The sequence below is a fragment of the Alligator mississippiensis genome, chromosome 12, assembly GCF_030867095.1.
Source record: "Alligator mississippiensis isolate rAllMis1 chromosome 12, rAllMis1, whole genome shotgun sequence".
Taxonomy (NCBI): Eukaryota; Metazoa; Chordata; order Crocodylia; family Alligatoridae; genus Alligator; species Alligator mississippiensis.
Window position 1 is genome coordinate 56,946,465 of NC_081835.1, and position 15,284 is coordinate 56,961,748.

Here is a 15,284-nt window from a genome sequence, read left to right on the forward strand (position 1 = left end):
AGTTGCACAGCAGCTCATAGAGCTCCATAAGAATAAGACCTGTTTGAACAGTCATCACACCTGTCCACCAAAGTGACTGCACATCAGTGGTGGGTGAAGTGATTGCAGTCAAGAGCTGAAGTCTCGGTTACAAAGTGTTTTGGGTTCCTTCCTAGTAGGTGAAAAACAGGACACAACTTAGGCTGTTCTTTTTATTCTGTTTGTAAAATACATATTTGGTGTTACTCTAGTTAGTCGCCATCTACACCATATCAATCTCTTGACTAGTATCAGGATCTTGTTTCCATTCAAATCAATGGCAAAACTTAACCTTAAAAGGAGTGGATGAAGGATTCTGGTAGGAGGATTTTCATACCACACAAGGGTATCTGTTGACCATACACATATTGAATTTGGTTTATTTTCTTTTTCTTACTAGGGTGATATGGGCATTATTGGACCAATAGGCTTTCCAGGACCAAAAGGACTAAAGGTAAGAGAGTAACTAAACCTAGTGCTCTCTTGTCTGGACTGAAGATTGTTCTGTTTGTTTTTTGGATGAAAGTGGCCATCCTTACAAAGAGCAGGATGGGCAGCAGTAGTGTTTATCCACTGACCCAGGTAAAGGATTGCTAGACATAATGTCACTCTGACAATCTACAGCAGGTATGAATTACTGGGAATACGAGGAACATTTTCCCTGTGCAGCTTTAGACCACAGGTTGTTTGGTAGTTAACCTGAATTGAGAGTGCAGCTCAGAGGCTGCTTTGGAAAAGGCGTGGTATTCAACCTGTGACCTGTGCTGGATGGCTATAGATACCATGGATTTTGGTCCACGGCCTCATTATCTGTATAAATGACCTAGACATGATGCACGTCTTCCAAGTAGATATGGTTGCAGTGCTTGGGCTCATTCTTTGCTTTGTCTTTTTCAGGGAGTGATAGGAAACCCTGGAGAACACGGACTGAAAGGTGATAAGGTGATCTGAATACTCCCTTATTGCACTGTGTTTTATTCTGCATGCAAAATCCCATTTCTAGCTCCTGTTTCTTTATTCTGCACCATGTTCTGGGCCCCGTTCTCCCTTCTGCTCTGGTTCTCTCCGCAGATCCTACACTCAAGGCCTTTTTGACGTCCCTCTTTTCTTTGATTTCTCATTCTTTTTAAATAAGGTATCAGCTCTCCACCTTGTCAGAAGACCTCTTGCCTGGTTACAAAATGGGAAGGGTACATTGCTGCAGTGCATATGGTTTTACCCTTTTCCTGGCAGCAAACAGGCACAGTTCTTAGGGTGGAAGTTTGAGATCAGTATGGATCTTAATCTGCTCTACTTGATCTGAGAAAGAACTGGAGGGATTCGAGACCCTAACCTTGAGCCTTGTCCCAATATGTATGTGAACCTGGCACCAGCCATTGAGGACCCAAATCCTAGCTATGAGCAGCCTCTTGTACGTGAACATTTACTTCCCTCAGAGTCTCTGCCTCAGCCCAGCTGCATTTCTACAGCCAGAAGCAGAGAAGCTCACTAAATATAAATTTCCCTTTTAGATAAACTAACTGTGCTAGTTACTGTCCACTCCTCTCTTGGGCTTCTCTGTTTTTATGGTGATGATGTTTGCATTTGGGTTTTTAGTGAGTATATCATTTGCTGATGCGGTTTTGTTGGTGTGGCTCTTCCCATGGTGGATCGTGGTGCGATGAAGGCTTTATCAGTGAAATTACCATTCTCATATTGCAGGGCATGTTGAAGGGTGTCACCTGACACGAGATAAACATCCAAGCAATATTCTTCTTATAGTGAAGAAGGTGATTAAAAGGCAAGACCTATCCATTCAGTGCAGAACCAGGATTAGACATAACATTTGGAGCCCCAGGGAAAACTCACTTAATGAAGTCATTGCAAACCTTTGTGCCAACACTTATGTATGTCTGTTCAAAAGTGGCTTATGTCAACTTGTCTCAAGGCAATTCATCTTATCAGCAAGCTAAGTGATACGGGCTGCTTTTAAAAAGAAATTAGAGGACCAGGGGTTGCAGTGGTCCAGTAAAATGGCTTAGAAACACACTTTGAGCTGACCCCCTGCAGTTCTATGTCTGGATGAGTCTAACTCTCACATGCAACCTGCTCCTGTAGGTGCTGCATTGTAGGATTTTATCCTCCTAAGAAAAGGGAAACAAGATCAAGAGTACTTGATTTTGTGATGAGGATTGCATAGAGGGTAGAGAAAAGAGAGCATTAATTTTATTGTGTTGCCTCATTGTTCACTTGCAGCTGTTTCTAATGAATAGTTAAACTGGGGGTAGGGAAGCAGTGTTGAGGAGCAACTACTCCCATATTCTGTGTAGTGCTAGCAGCTCAGGGCCAGTGTTCCCATGTCCCCAAATTTAATTTCTGTTTGGTCACCTTTCTGCCTGGGGTGGGGATGAGGAGAGAGGGTGTTTTTGGACAAAAGGAGGAATTTCTTTCAAGAGCGAATTGCAAATCACTTCAGTTCTGGGTCAGGACTCCAGTGGCCACAGACTCTCCCATCTATCCTGAAAGATTTGGCTGTATATGTTACGGACTGGTCAGGGTTGGAGGAGTTAAGCCAGTGCTTGGACTCTTTGGCCATGCAGGCAGTATTTCGATCCCTGTTTTATAAAAACCATCATGTCTCTCTCAGATATTTTTATGGCCCCTGTTACCACAGTCACTCATCGGTAACCTTAATGCAGTTTTCCTCACACCACTCCTGTGAATTAGGAAGGCTTTACAGCACTGAACCCGAGTCTCCCACAGGACACGCTACTGTTCAAACCACTGAACTGTCCTTCCTCCCAAAATCAGACTGCTGCTAAATTATTTTTCATAGGTAGTTTAACTCCCATCCTACTTCCAGCATCTCTCCCTGCCTCTGAGAAAAGATCAGAAGAGCATGGAGTTTCCTCTTGTGCCTCTGGCTACCTCTCCTACTGCACCCTCCTCTGAAAGGACATGTTCGCAGCCTGACTTTCATTATAACTTTTTCCCTATTGAAGAATGAGAACCTATCTAGGTCAGGCTTCGTCTAGCCAGAAAGTGTTGAGTTAGCACTTGAATAACCAGGGGTGCTATCACATATAGAGAGGGCTTCCAAATAGCATAGGTGCATCTTTTTTGGGAATTGCACAGCCAGAGTGCTGGGAAACACAGGGCCGAGGCAGTAAAACCGAGTGAGACTGACAGCCTTGTTCTTATTGACTCAGGTGTGTGCAGGCACTTTTGACTTTCAGATATAAACCCCTTTATCCAAGAGGTCAGACGACAAAATCTGCTGCACTCTCTTGCATGAATATCTGCCAGACTTATCAGTGTACAGTAAGTTTGGGAAACCCAGGGGTTGATCCAAGGGGGGGTGCACTGGCACACTTGCACCCTGCCCCCCTTGATTCTTGTTCCACCCAAAGTTTAAAACCAACTGCCTGGCAGCGGCAGTAGCATTTCTACTCAGGCAATGCTGAGGAAGTCACTTGACTTCATGGCTTATTATAAAAATCTATGTGACCCCTTCTAAACTCTTCATTCCACAGGTGTTAATGACCCTTTCTTCTTTTTAATGGCCTTGATTTTCCACCAATCAAGCTAGCCTTTGTTCTGCAACTCTATCTGTTAGCTGCTCCTGGGAACAGAGCTCATATTTCACAGCCCTGCAGATTGTTTTAAGTCATTCCAATCAAGTGATGTTTGTTTTCGCTTCAGTCTTAACTGAATAATACAGCCCTAAGCCCCTAGCATATTAGTAAAGTTTCTAGTTTCTTTTAAAAATGGAGAAAAGTGCGTGCAATCTTATATATGATGATGCACCTCACCATCTGCACCGCGCTTTTCAAAATTCTGGATCTGCCCTTGGGGGAAGGCTTTCTGTTTGGGCTTGTGTTTTCCAAGTCTTAGGGTGCTTGAATTTTGGCATTTGTATGCAGATTGCTGGCCTGTTTTCTAATATGTAGACATCCTTTTTCCAGGTGATCAGGAAGGCACTCATTTGCTCCCGTGCCACTTCAGCAGAGTCACTTGTTTCATCTGACTGTACATTCTGTCTTTTTTAAATGTAGGGAACTACGAGCAAGAAACTTGTCATCTTCCCCTACTTGCTTCATTATATTTTTATTATTTGTATTATTATATCAAGTAAGAGGGTACTGTTGCTTGTGGTTAGTATGTAGAGAGGGGTCAGTCTTTGCCCAAGTGCCTACAGTCTAACTAAACAAAAGATTCAAAGAAGAAAGACTCATTTTCTTCATTGTTCATGTGGGGGACTGAGGAACAGACATCTGCCCAAAGTGATGCAGAAAATAGGGATAGAAATTGAATGCAGATCTCCCAAGCCCCAGTCCAGCATGTTAATACCCAAATCATTCTCTATTTCTGTCTTTCATCTCTTCCATTAGATGCCTCATAGGTCTTTCTTTGACCCTTTTATTGCCTCCTTGCATGCTCTACTTAAAATGGCGTGGAGGAGAGGGGGAAAGGGCCTCAATACAAACCGATTCCACTCTGCATTCTCCCCTACTCACCTCGTTGGTAATTTCCATCTCAGTCCTGCATTTTATGTTGGTGGCAGAATTTTTTACATGGTCATTCTCTGATCCCTTAATCTCTTTCCTACCTGCCAGACCTTGGCTTCATCATACCCCTCTGCTGTCTCCTTTCCCCCCTTTGTCCTAGTGGCCAGAACGTTAAGAATCCTCTTTGGCTCCCATATTGAATCTTTTGTCTGAAAGTTTGTCTACCACCATTCCTGGAAGTTAGCCAGAATACAATCTGGCTTTAGCTCTGCCTCTGCAAAGATCCTAATTTGTAACTTCTTCTGACTAATGCACTTCCCTTGACACTGGACATGGTGGGTGAGATTATTGAGAGCTTCTTTGATGAATGCACTGAGACCCCCATCTGTTTCATGCCTAAAACCATGATAGCAAACTAAACTCTGATAGAGCATAACTGAGCTCTGACACACTTAGGTGACACAGTTCAGCTTTCACACAACAGCATTTTCCCTTCACAACTGCATGTTTCCCAGTCCTTACTTATCTACCAAACAGGTTGTTGTATATGTGTGTTATTTGTCCAGAGTCCCTCAGAAGAATGCACTTTCTCATGTAGGGTCTGCCAAGTTGGATGGATATGCGTTGCTCTCTCTGGTGTGCTTCCACGCACATGCACACACACATATCTTGGAGTTAAAAGAATTGATTTCCCCTCATACAAGAAAACACAGTAGATATAGTGCAAGTATTATATTAGTCTGACAATCTTGTTTGCAATCTTGCTCATGAATTGGAGTCAGAACACAGTTAGAATAGAAACCAAACTTTTCAAAAGGATTTGGGATGCCCAGTCTTTACCTAATTTAACAGGGCCCAACATCCAAGGAGGTTTGAGTAGGCACCTCTGAATACACAGATGTAGTCTATGTATTTCTATGATTCTATGAAATATCTAATTGGGCTACCAAAATTACCCGTCTTGGCCCATGTGCTACCTATATCGATATTGCACATGGAGTCAGATGTCCTACAACCTGGATAATAAATAGTGCAAGCGGCTCAGAGGCTCATAAGAAAGAAACCATCATTTTAGGTGAACATGTCTGCCCTGGGTAGGCATCAGAACAGTCTTCTATTTCAGACTCCACAGTCCTGTCCCAGCATGGCGTAGGTCTTCTCTAAACACCCCCAGTGGGGTCTGGCAAGTGAAAGTTGGACTCAAGAATAAGAAGGAAGCTTTCCTAGAAAATGACCTAGTGACTTATGGGAGGGGGAGTGGCAGGGGAGAGAGGGAGACTGTGTGTACGCATCCCATTTCATAACCAGCTTGGCTTTCTTCCGGGGGGAACTACCATCCATTGGACAGGTTTGGGAGTAGGAGTTAAGCTCCCAGTCCTGAATGGGGCTGCAAGAAAAAAAGAATCCCAGACATTAGGCACCATCTGAAGACTGAAATGCTGGATCAGCAGGCATGGTGCAGCAGGCAAGCTTGCTTCCTCCTTTCTGCAAGTCATCCCTAACCTTTCATAATTAATAACTTAAGTCAGATGAGAGCTGCCTTTAAGGGGCTAACTCCTTCCATCTGCCACTTCTTGCTGACTCGCAAAGGTCTGAGAGGGAATTATGGTTTTGAGGGTATCCCACATCCTGCCTGGCATGGGTGGGATTGTAACACCTCCCATCATGACTTTCAGTACTTGGCCCCGCTTGCGGGTCCGTGCGGAGAATCTTGTGCCTTGCTGGAGTTTGCTGCCCTAGAATCGCAGAGCAGGGCAAGACATAGCAACCCTAGGTGGTAACAGGCAAGAAATCCCTACTGCAAGAGCCCTCCACCTCCAAAGGGAAGCTGAGAATTCATGGAAGGTCTGGCCTCTCTGCTTGGAGCTGATGTTTATAATGTCTTTCTAAGGACAGCTAGAGTTATTTTTGCTTATACATCTGCAGTGTCATGCTGAAATCAGTTATTACATTTTTTTCTAACTCAGACAATTATAGTAAAAGCACGTGTCCTTCTGGCATGCTTCAAACTTGAGGAAAGCTCCCTTCACCCCTGGGCTCTTACATAGTGCATTAGAATAGAACAAGAGTTGGGTCATATGTTAGTCTTTATAAAGGCATGAGACTCGACTGCACTGCTGAGATCTGACCGAAAGAAGTGTTCTGGGTGGGAATACCACACTCACAGAAATTTCACTGCCATCTTTGTTTTCCCCTGAGGGACGTGGGGAATCTGTGCCAACATATTGAGATAGTTTATCCCCTTTCCAAAAATGTGTATTGCTGAGCTTTCCGTGGAGCAAAGCAGCATAGGAATTTAGTCATTGCAACAAGATGTAAGCTGTTTAATCCCAAACATGTACATATCTTCATTGTGACACAGATTTACGGGAACAGAGGTCAACTGGTAGGAAGGACAAATTTCTAGTCATACTGCTGCAATTATACCATCAGTGAGGCATTGTGGCAACTAGATGGACAGGTATGCAGAGGGTATGCCAAAGTTGGCTAGTGCTTCCTAAATCCATCCCATGCAAGGGTCTATACCTTGCCCTTCAGGGGGTAACAACAGTGCATACAACCTCTGTTCTCCCACAAGCTGAATCGACCCAACCTCTTCCAGTAGATAGGATCACTTGTCCATTATTATGTTCTATGGGGAAGCCGTCCCCCGTTCCTTATCTCAGTTATTACTAATAATGGATGAAATAGGGCTGTCCATGGGTAATCTTTTTGTGAAGCAGTATCACTTCTCCACACCAGCATTGGCAACTACAATATTCCTTAATATTTGCTTTCTATTTTCCCATGAACTGCCATTCCTTTTTTCCTGAACTGATGGTGGAGTCTTTTGGCCTCTTGTCTTCTGGCCTAGTTTCTGTGCGTACAACTAGGAATTGGTTGAGCTGCTGTGCAAACCCAACAGTTTCCCTTGGATGAAATAAGCTGTAGATCATGGGAAAACCATGCAATGGGAAAAATTGATGGGGGTCATTAGTTACTTGCACGCATGAAAGAATTTAGTGAACCAATCCAGTTGGAAGTCCTGGAGCTCCTGGCTCCTTTAAATACTTATATTGGGTCTCAAATGCAAACTCTCCTTCTAACGCCAAACACAAACCCTTGGCAAGAGGGACACGCAATGGCTAACCTCAAAGCATCTGTGGGCACACTAGGCCTTTTACACAGAGCAGCATACTGTATTCCTGCACTCAGAGCACTAACTTCCTTACAGCTAAACACCCACCCTTGCACAAGTTTAGCAACTAGTCCCTGTTCCATTTGGCAGCTGTTGTGAAGGGCTGCTATATCTTTTTATAGATGCCACATGAAACATATGCAACACCACACATGATGAACAAACTCTCCTGCTTTAATCTCAGATGAAGTGTTCCTCCTCACTCTAAGGCCGCTTATACAAGTACATTGAAGCTGCTCTGATGCGCTGTAATTACAATGCATCAGAGCAGACTCGATTAATTGAGTCTGCTGGAGCGTTGTAATCACTGCGCTCCAACAGACTCCAACGTCACATGTATCAGTGTCCCCATGCTGAAACATGGCAGCGGGGGTGCTTTAACTAATGCTCATTCAACGCTTGTTAAAGCTCCCACACTCCCCACCTCCCGAAGCATGTGTGTAAACGCCCTATGAATCAGGACCTCGGAGCACTTTTCCTTATCTCAACATCACTTCTTTTTTTCAGTCGTAGTTTGCTCGTTTCTCTTATCATTTTGTTCCAAACTTTAAGGACACAAGCCTGCGTCATAAAGTGAAGATCTGGATTCAGAGTTGATATGCTCCAGGCAGTAAAGGCATTTCCTAACTCTAAAAACCTACATTTAAAATATAATTTGGCTTTGACTAATGTAATTGTAGGTGGCTGAATTGCTTGTTTGTGCCAAGAAACTGTGGTGTATGACATGTAATAACACATGTATTGACTTACTTGAGGCCCCCCCCAAGTAGAGTTTAGAAAGTTATTTGCTATCTGCAAATCTTGACAGCCTCCCTAAACCCTCTCTCGGAGTTTCCTGGAACGGATTCCCATTCCACGTGATCTCTACCCCTGGCCTATAAACAGGTTTTCCTGCAGTATGGAAGAGTGGCTCACTCCCATTTATAAGCGCAGTCTTTAGCTGCTTCCTAGAATATCCTCTATAGAGTAGGCAAGTCTGTGACCTCCATTTTTTTAAAGTCACTTCTTGGTGACTAGCCCTCAAGCTTGGATAGGTTAAAAAACAAAGAGCAAAACCAGCCATCTCCACCACACCTGCCACCACCAACCCCTTTCTTTTGGCCCTTTGACAGAATGATCACGAGGGCAAGGTGGGTCTTGGAACAAATCTTGTGTGTGACCATAGGGTAATTTCTCATCCTTTTCTAAAAGAAGGCAGCCAGGTGGTTTGCATGTTTAAGACTGGATTGGATGAAGGAATAGTAAATACAGAGCACTGGAAAATGGGGACAGGCTAGCAGTGGCAAGGAGATGGGTGGATGAGCGGTCTTTCCCCTCCCAAATACACGGGGTTCATTTTAACTAGAGCTGTGTGAATATTTATTTTGCTTGTTTCTTTGCACTACCAAAAAATGAACAAATATTGTTTCGAGTCAAACTAAGTGCTTTGCATTTGAAAAAGTGTCTAATGTTATCTCAGCTAGACAGTTAGTCCAATTAAAGATAATGCCCTAAAAATCCTTATATAGGCCAAAGACATTAGATTTGAGTTTTCTGTAGGGTTTTTTCTTTAATATCAAATTGAAGTTCATTTGAAAGGAAACGTTTCAAACCAAAAGAGGAAATGTTTTGATTTGAAAATGGCTAAACAAAATGGTTTGATTTCTTTTCAGAATTCTTTTTTTAAAATCAGAACAATTCAGCAAGTTCAACTTGAATCCATTAAACATTTCTGTCAACTTGAATATGCACTTTTTCGCAACGAAAAGATTTGTCCACTAATGTGACCCAGCTATAATCTAGACTAAGTAATGGCCCTTCCATTGTTCTCCTGAATGTCAACAGAAGCAATTATACTATTTAATTTCTGCAAGAACAGGGTTTTTATTTGTTGTTTGACGAGAGCCACTTGGATTTCTTTCCCAAGCTTTTGCTCTCTGTGGCTCTATATTTGAAGTCCATATGTCCTCCATACATTTCACATTTGCAGTATAGCGGTGCGTGTTTTCCAATGTGCTGGTGGCATTCACAGTGTGTGGGACATAGCCTCCATCATGTCTGTTGCTATTGGATCACCTCGACTTTTAAGGCATTTGCTTCTTAGATATGTGCACTGCAGAGAGAACAACCCCCCTCCATCGCCACCCCTCTGTCACCTTTCATTGCTGTCTGATTTTCCGAACAGTCAATCCCTTTGGCGAGATGGTTGTTTCTTGGTAGGAATCAGAACAGGATATTCTAGACGGGAAGTTCACGAGTTAATGACAGCCTGCCCATGTAAGACACGACTTCCTGGGTGGGATTCCCAAAGAGACCCATGTCCCTCTGAAAGCCAGATTTGAATACCTGTAACAATTCTGTAGGGAAATCTCAGTCTGTATTTCTCAGGGGGCTGCTGTAGACAACCAGTGCTTTTATGTGGAAGTGGGTCAATCTTTGCTCCCAGCTCCAAGACAAGCTCACAGAAATCCCAGGGATCCTAACTGTAAAGGAGATAACATGAAAAGAAAGATCCCATTTGGTAAAAAGCCAGCCAGCTATTCTAGTTAAGCTGTATTTTTTCATCTCTTCACCCATAGGATTGCTGTTAGCAAGGGGAAAGGAGCCTGCAGCCCTTCCATCTAACATTTTACACAGCGGGCCCAAGGCTCAGACATTTCTTATTTCTCTCTCCTGTGATTTTCATTTCTCAGTTCTGATTTACTGTTGGAAAATACATATTTTGCTCAGGATTGTTATTATGCATAAAAAGACCTATGGTTTATCACTCGTTCTGTCTGAAAGAAACCAGAAATTAAACGTCTGCCATAAAATGCACATATAATTTCCTTTAGATCTGGGCAGGTTTTGCTGTTGATGGTGTATATTGTAACTTTCTCTGGTGATGTGTATTCAGGGTGATCAGGGACTGCCAGGTGTTCCAGGAGATATTGGATTCCAAGGAGACAAGGTAATTGCTTCCTTTTACCCATCAGGGGGTTTTTCTACTTCTGTAGATAATGTGTGTACCTACTGGCTTCCAGCTCATATTCAAGCCATGCTCATTTTGAAAACTTGGATTACTCCTATCATAAAGACCCTGTACGTAGTTATTTGTATGACACGGTCAGATTCCCCTCCGCTCCGCGCAATTCTCCTAGACCGCCTAAAACTGAAGTCACTAGGAGAGAATTTGTTAAAAATGCAGTTCTACAAGGGTCAATGTGGTGTTTTCTATGGAAAGTGCCATAACTTCCTGCAAAACCTGAATGTATGGGAGCAGGCAACTCAGACAAGGGCCAGTGTCAGTAGGCCAGTGGTTACAGACTCAGGGAATCTGTCTGCTGAACCCCAGTCCAGCAATGCCCTTAACTGTGTGCATAACTTTAAGCATATAGCTAGCCTCATTGGTTTCCTTATGATGTTGACTGCTGTCGGGATTAATGCTGTCCACATTCATAAATGCATTGCTGCATTGGGGCCTGTATGGCTGTGAGTAACACCAGCTGCAATTGTACATGTATTCTTAGGGGCAAATTCATCCCTTGGATTCAACTGATACAGCTCACTAATAGTGACACAGTCTGTCCTGTCTTATAACAGGATTGAATTCAGTGCCTAAAGTCTCCTGATCTCTAGCTGGTGTCTATACTAACAGAATCAGACAGCAGGGAATTTAGGATCAGAGGTGGTGCGTACCAGATTCCTGACCTATGAGACCCTGAGCATCTTCATGCCAAGTACCAGCGAGCAAAACACAACATATAAAGGCCTGTGAATGGTTTGGGATTAGGGTGCAGAGGGTAGGTGTTTCAGTTTGCCAAGGAGTAGTGCATGGATAGGCTAGGCACCCGCAAAAAGATACAGATCCATGAGTTGGATCTCTAAGAGTAGTAGGTGGCTTATGCCACCTGCATTAGCTTGGTAGACATATAGCAGAAAGGACAAAACCTAGTATTCCAGGTCCTAGGAAGTAGATGTGTAGCTGTCTAGTGGGTTTTGAGGACTTGACAGCCCAGGTTTGGTGTTTGTGCAGCTCTGCAAGTGACTGTTGGGTACAAAGCAGGACGCAGTATTCTATAGATTAGAAAATAAGGCAGGGAACTAGGAAAGCTATCCCACTGGATGCTGGGATTTTTCTTTGGGGAAACCAGTAATGAAAGGAGTTGAGAAGAGTTGATCTTCAGTCTGTGGGACAGAGAAAGAAGAGAGGACATTAGGGAAAGATAGAGATGTAAATGTATAGCAGCCGTAGCTATGGGGTTGTTTAAGACCAAATTGTGGAAGGATGCTTGAATTCTTTGCCTTTGAGCTATGTGGGAAGTCTTCTCCATGTACCAGTTTATCATGTACTGGGGACGACAGCATGCAGCCCAGCTGCTAGCCTGCTGACTACCTCTTTTCCCCTGGGCCCTTCTTGAATGCTGGTTTATGTTATGTACAAAGGAAAAGGGAGCAGCATTAAGCATAAAATGTTTAGACTGTCCCGCCATGTGTTTCCATGCTTTGGTCTCTGCTCTACAAACATTGCATGGGAGTGAAGTCTCCTGAAAGAAAGATCTTTCCCTTCTGTTTAGGAGCTCGGGATGAAGAAGGGGGCGGGCTTTAGTCAATGTATTGTAGCTGCTTTGTCTTTTTACTGAAATATATTCTCTCTTTCCCAGGGCAGCCAGGGCTTGCCTGGGTTACCAGGATCACGAGGGAAGCCGGGCTCCCTTGTAAGTACCTGCTTTAGACATCTTCTAAAGTTCAGGGCCCAGCTAGAAAGACCTGTGAGTGGGTGGGTGGGTGTTATTCTGAACAGAGCATCAGCAACTAGCAGCTGTCTCATATTCACCATTATTTTCTGCCTTTCCAGGGAAGGGTTGGTGATAAAGGTCCAGTTGGGTTTCCAGGACCACCTGGCCCTGAGGTACGTTCCTTCAGTTTGTGCTCTGATCTTTCTTTTGTTAGCCTCCGTTAGCTCCCCAACCTTTCCAAGAAGCGCTTTCTCATTTTCCTTCTGTCATAACAATCATTTGATCACTGCAGCCTACTTTGCAGCTGTGATGAAGCCTCCTACAAACTTCATCTTAGAAATGTATAGACTTTAGGCTACATTTAAGATCCCCACTTGACTCTTCAGATGGGTCTGAGTAGACTTTAGGCGATATTTTTTCCTTCTGACTTAACCAATAATAATTCATGTGAATGAAGGACCAAAGCCTTTTCCAGGAAAAGACAAATGAATTCTTGCTGCTTTGTTATAGTGTTGCAACTACAGACAAGACCTTTCTTCTGGGAGTTACACCCATACAGTACCATTCCTCCCCTCCCCAGGTGTTTCACAAATCAACACCACGTGTTATAAAATAAGTACCTCCCACATCCCAACTTAAGTTGAAGTGATGTATAATAAAACAAAGAAGATGGAGCCATCTTGAACCACTATTCTCAGTATGCCTTTTTTTTTTCCTCAGTCTAGAATAAATAAGACTCATTTATTGTAACCCCTTTTCTCACCATTCAGAAGATGGGCCTTCAAATGCTTTCCTAATAGGGTAATTGCCCCAGCAAAAGTCTGCTCAGGATTATTACCTCCATCCATTTATTTTCAGGATTTTTGGCATTAACTTTCATTAGCTGAGCCTGAACCAAGAACTTCACTACATTTACTTAAATAATAAACAATTGCTTTAATTTTTTCTTCCTCCAAAGATTTTAAATCCCACAAAGAAGGGTTTTGTTTTTATTTTATTAATGGAGGATCAGAGGCCTACAAAAATGCAGGGAATTGCCCGAGGACTTGTGATAAGTCGGTGACAGAGACTGCAGCAGAAACAAAATCTTTCAGCCCTCTGCCCAATAGATATAATCCTTGTGAATAGCTGTTTTCTCCTCAAGCCGTGTCCCAGAGTTGGTAGGTCACTTGGCCTCCTGCTTGCTATGATGTTCTCCTGCTCTTGTTTTCTAGGGTAGAAAGTTCATTATCTGACTTCAACCCTTCAATAAAATTCATCTCTCCCACCCCTTATTGGCCAGAGGAGTGGATTAGAGAGTGGTAGAGGCAGGGTTGGAAGAGGTTAGTAGCAGGGAGAAAAACAGCAGGGTCCTTTTTTGCTCAGCAAGTCCATCAGGTTCATCACCTTTCCCTAATGGGTCTCCATCCTTCCTTCTTCATCATACTGACATATGTTGTGGGTAGTCTGGGACTTTTTTCCCCTCCAGTAAGCACTATTCAAATCAGAAAATGCCACCAACAAGTTTGTTAAGACAATACCTTCAAATAAAAGATCAGCTCCTCCCTAATATGTTGTGGTTTGTACTCCTATTAACAATAAGGACACGTTCATAAAGTGTTTGAGAACCAGTTGCAGTGCTGGCAGGTCGTTTTTGTGCTCTCAGCATCCTGGTATTTTTCTGGGGCTGGAATTGGCTCTCTGTTCAGTGATATCACTTAATAATCCTTGTTATTTGTTTCTATTGGAAATAACTATGGATTCCTTTGTTTTATCAATGAATGAGCTGTGGGTGGGAAAGGGCCGCTGATCGGTTGAAGACAGCAGCTAATGAGCATGTCAGCACCTTTCCTAATTCCTAGTCTGCTTCCCTTTGTCTTTGGAGGTGTGCAATTTATTTCTCTGAAAAAAGGAAATGACACACTGACTCGAAAGATTAATTAAAGCCTAAATTGCCCATTTTAGCCGTGTGGCGACATTAAGTCCTTACAATAGTAAGTTTTCTGAAAAGATGACCTACAAAGGGATTGGTAGGGAATCAATTGCCTTGGTCTTGATAAAGAATTAAAACAATCAAACTAATTCTCCTTTACTATGTTCCTTTCTTACTGCATTTTGCATTTTTGGCGGCTTCAATCCACCTAGATACCTCACAGCGGTCTGTTTAGAGACTGTTTTAGCAAATATCAAATATTCCAATGCTAAGCATCAAGTTCAATCTTGGCATAGGCAGCTTGTGTAGAAAGTCCTCTCGTATAAATCCACCAACTGTTTCTCGTTCTCTCTAGGGCTTTCCAGGGGATATTGGCCCACCAGGAGAAAATGGCCCTGAAGGCCTAAAGGTGAGTTGAGCTTAGATTGAAGTTTTGTGCTGAATTGGAAATAACTAAAGGAAACAAAGGAGTGGGAAGGAAGGAAGGGGCTAGAAATTCCTGCAGATTATTCTGGCTGAGCATTCAGATTGAGGGCCTTCCGGGAGTGTTGTGTTCCCCCTGCAACACAGTTGATGTTGGATGCTGTCCGATGGCAGCGTACGTTGGCAAGAGTGGCTTGTGCTTCGCTTTCCTAAGATTCTTCTCTTTTGGGGCCGTTGCAGGGGAAGCCTGGTGCACGAGGCTTACCTGGGCCTAGAGGACAGCCTGGCCAAGAGGTGAGTGTCTGTGTGAGGTGCTTCCAAGGTTACATGCTGTTCTTGCTTCAAGAAACCCTTTCCATTTGTTTTAATTTTTTTTTGACCAAATTGTTCCCTGGTGCTGGAGATTCAAGCCCTTGAGTATAGCTGCACCAGGGAACAAATAATTGGTCACATTCAGGAATCGGAAACCTGCAAAATAACAAATCCACTTGAGTCAGCATTGGGAGGCGGGAGGAATAGTCTTCTCTAACCATGCATCTGACCTTCTGGCATCAACAGAGGTTTAGTCT

The 15,284-nt window shown here is 43.3% G+C and overlaps 1 protein-coding gene across 3 annotated transcripts in view; it reads left to right on the plus strand.

Moving 5' to 3' along the window:
• The window catches only part of LOC102575623 (collagen alpha-1(XXVII) chain B), a 226,635-nt gene that overhangs the window by 103,341 nt on the left and 108,010 nt on the right, over positions 1-15,284 (plus strand). For all 3 annotated transcript variants that reach the window (XM_019475657.2, XM_019475658.2, XM_014608190.3), the window contains 7 exons: positions 419-472; positions 916-960; positions 10,559-10,612; positions 12,306-12,359; positions 12,500-12,553; positions 14,648-14,701; positions 14,956-15,009. In XM_019475657.2, coding sequence (XP_019331202.1) covers positions 419-472; positions 916-960; positions 10,559-10,612; positions 12,306-12,359; positions 12,500-12,553; positions 14,648-14,701; positions 14,956-15,009 — 369 coding nt within the window. The remainder of the gene's footprint in view (positions 1-418; positions 473-915; positions 961-10,558; positions 10,613-12,305; positions 12,360-12,499; positions 12,554-14,647; positions 14,702-14,955; positions 15,010-15,284) is intronic.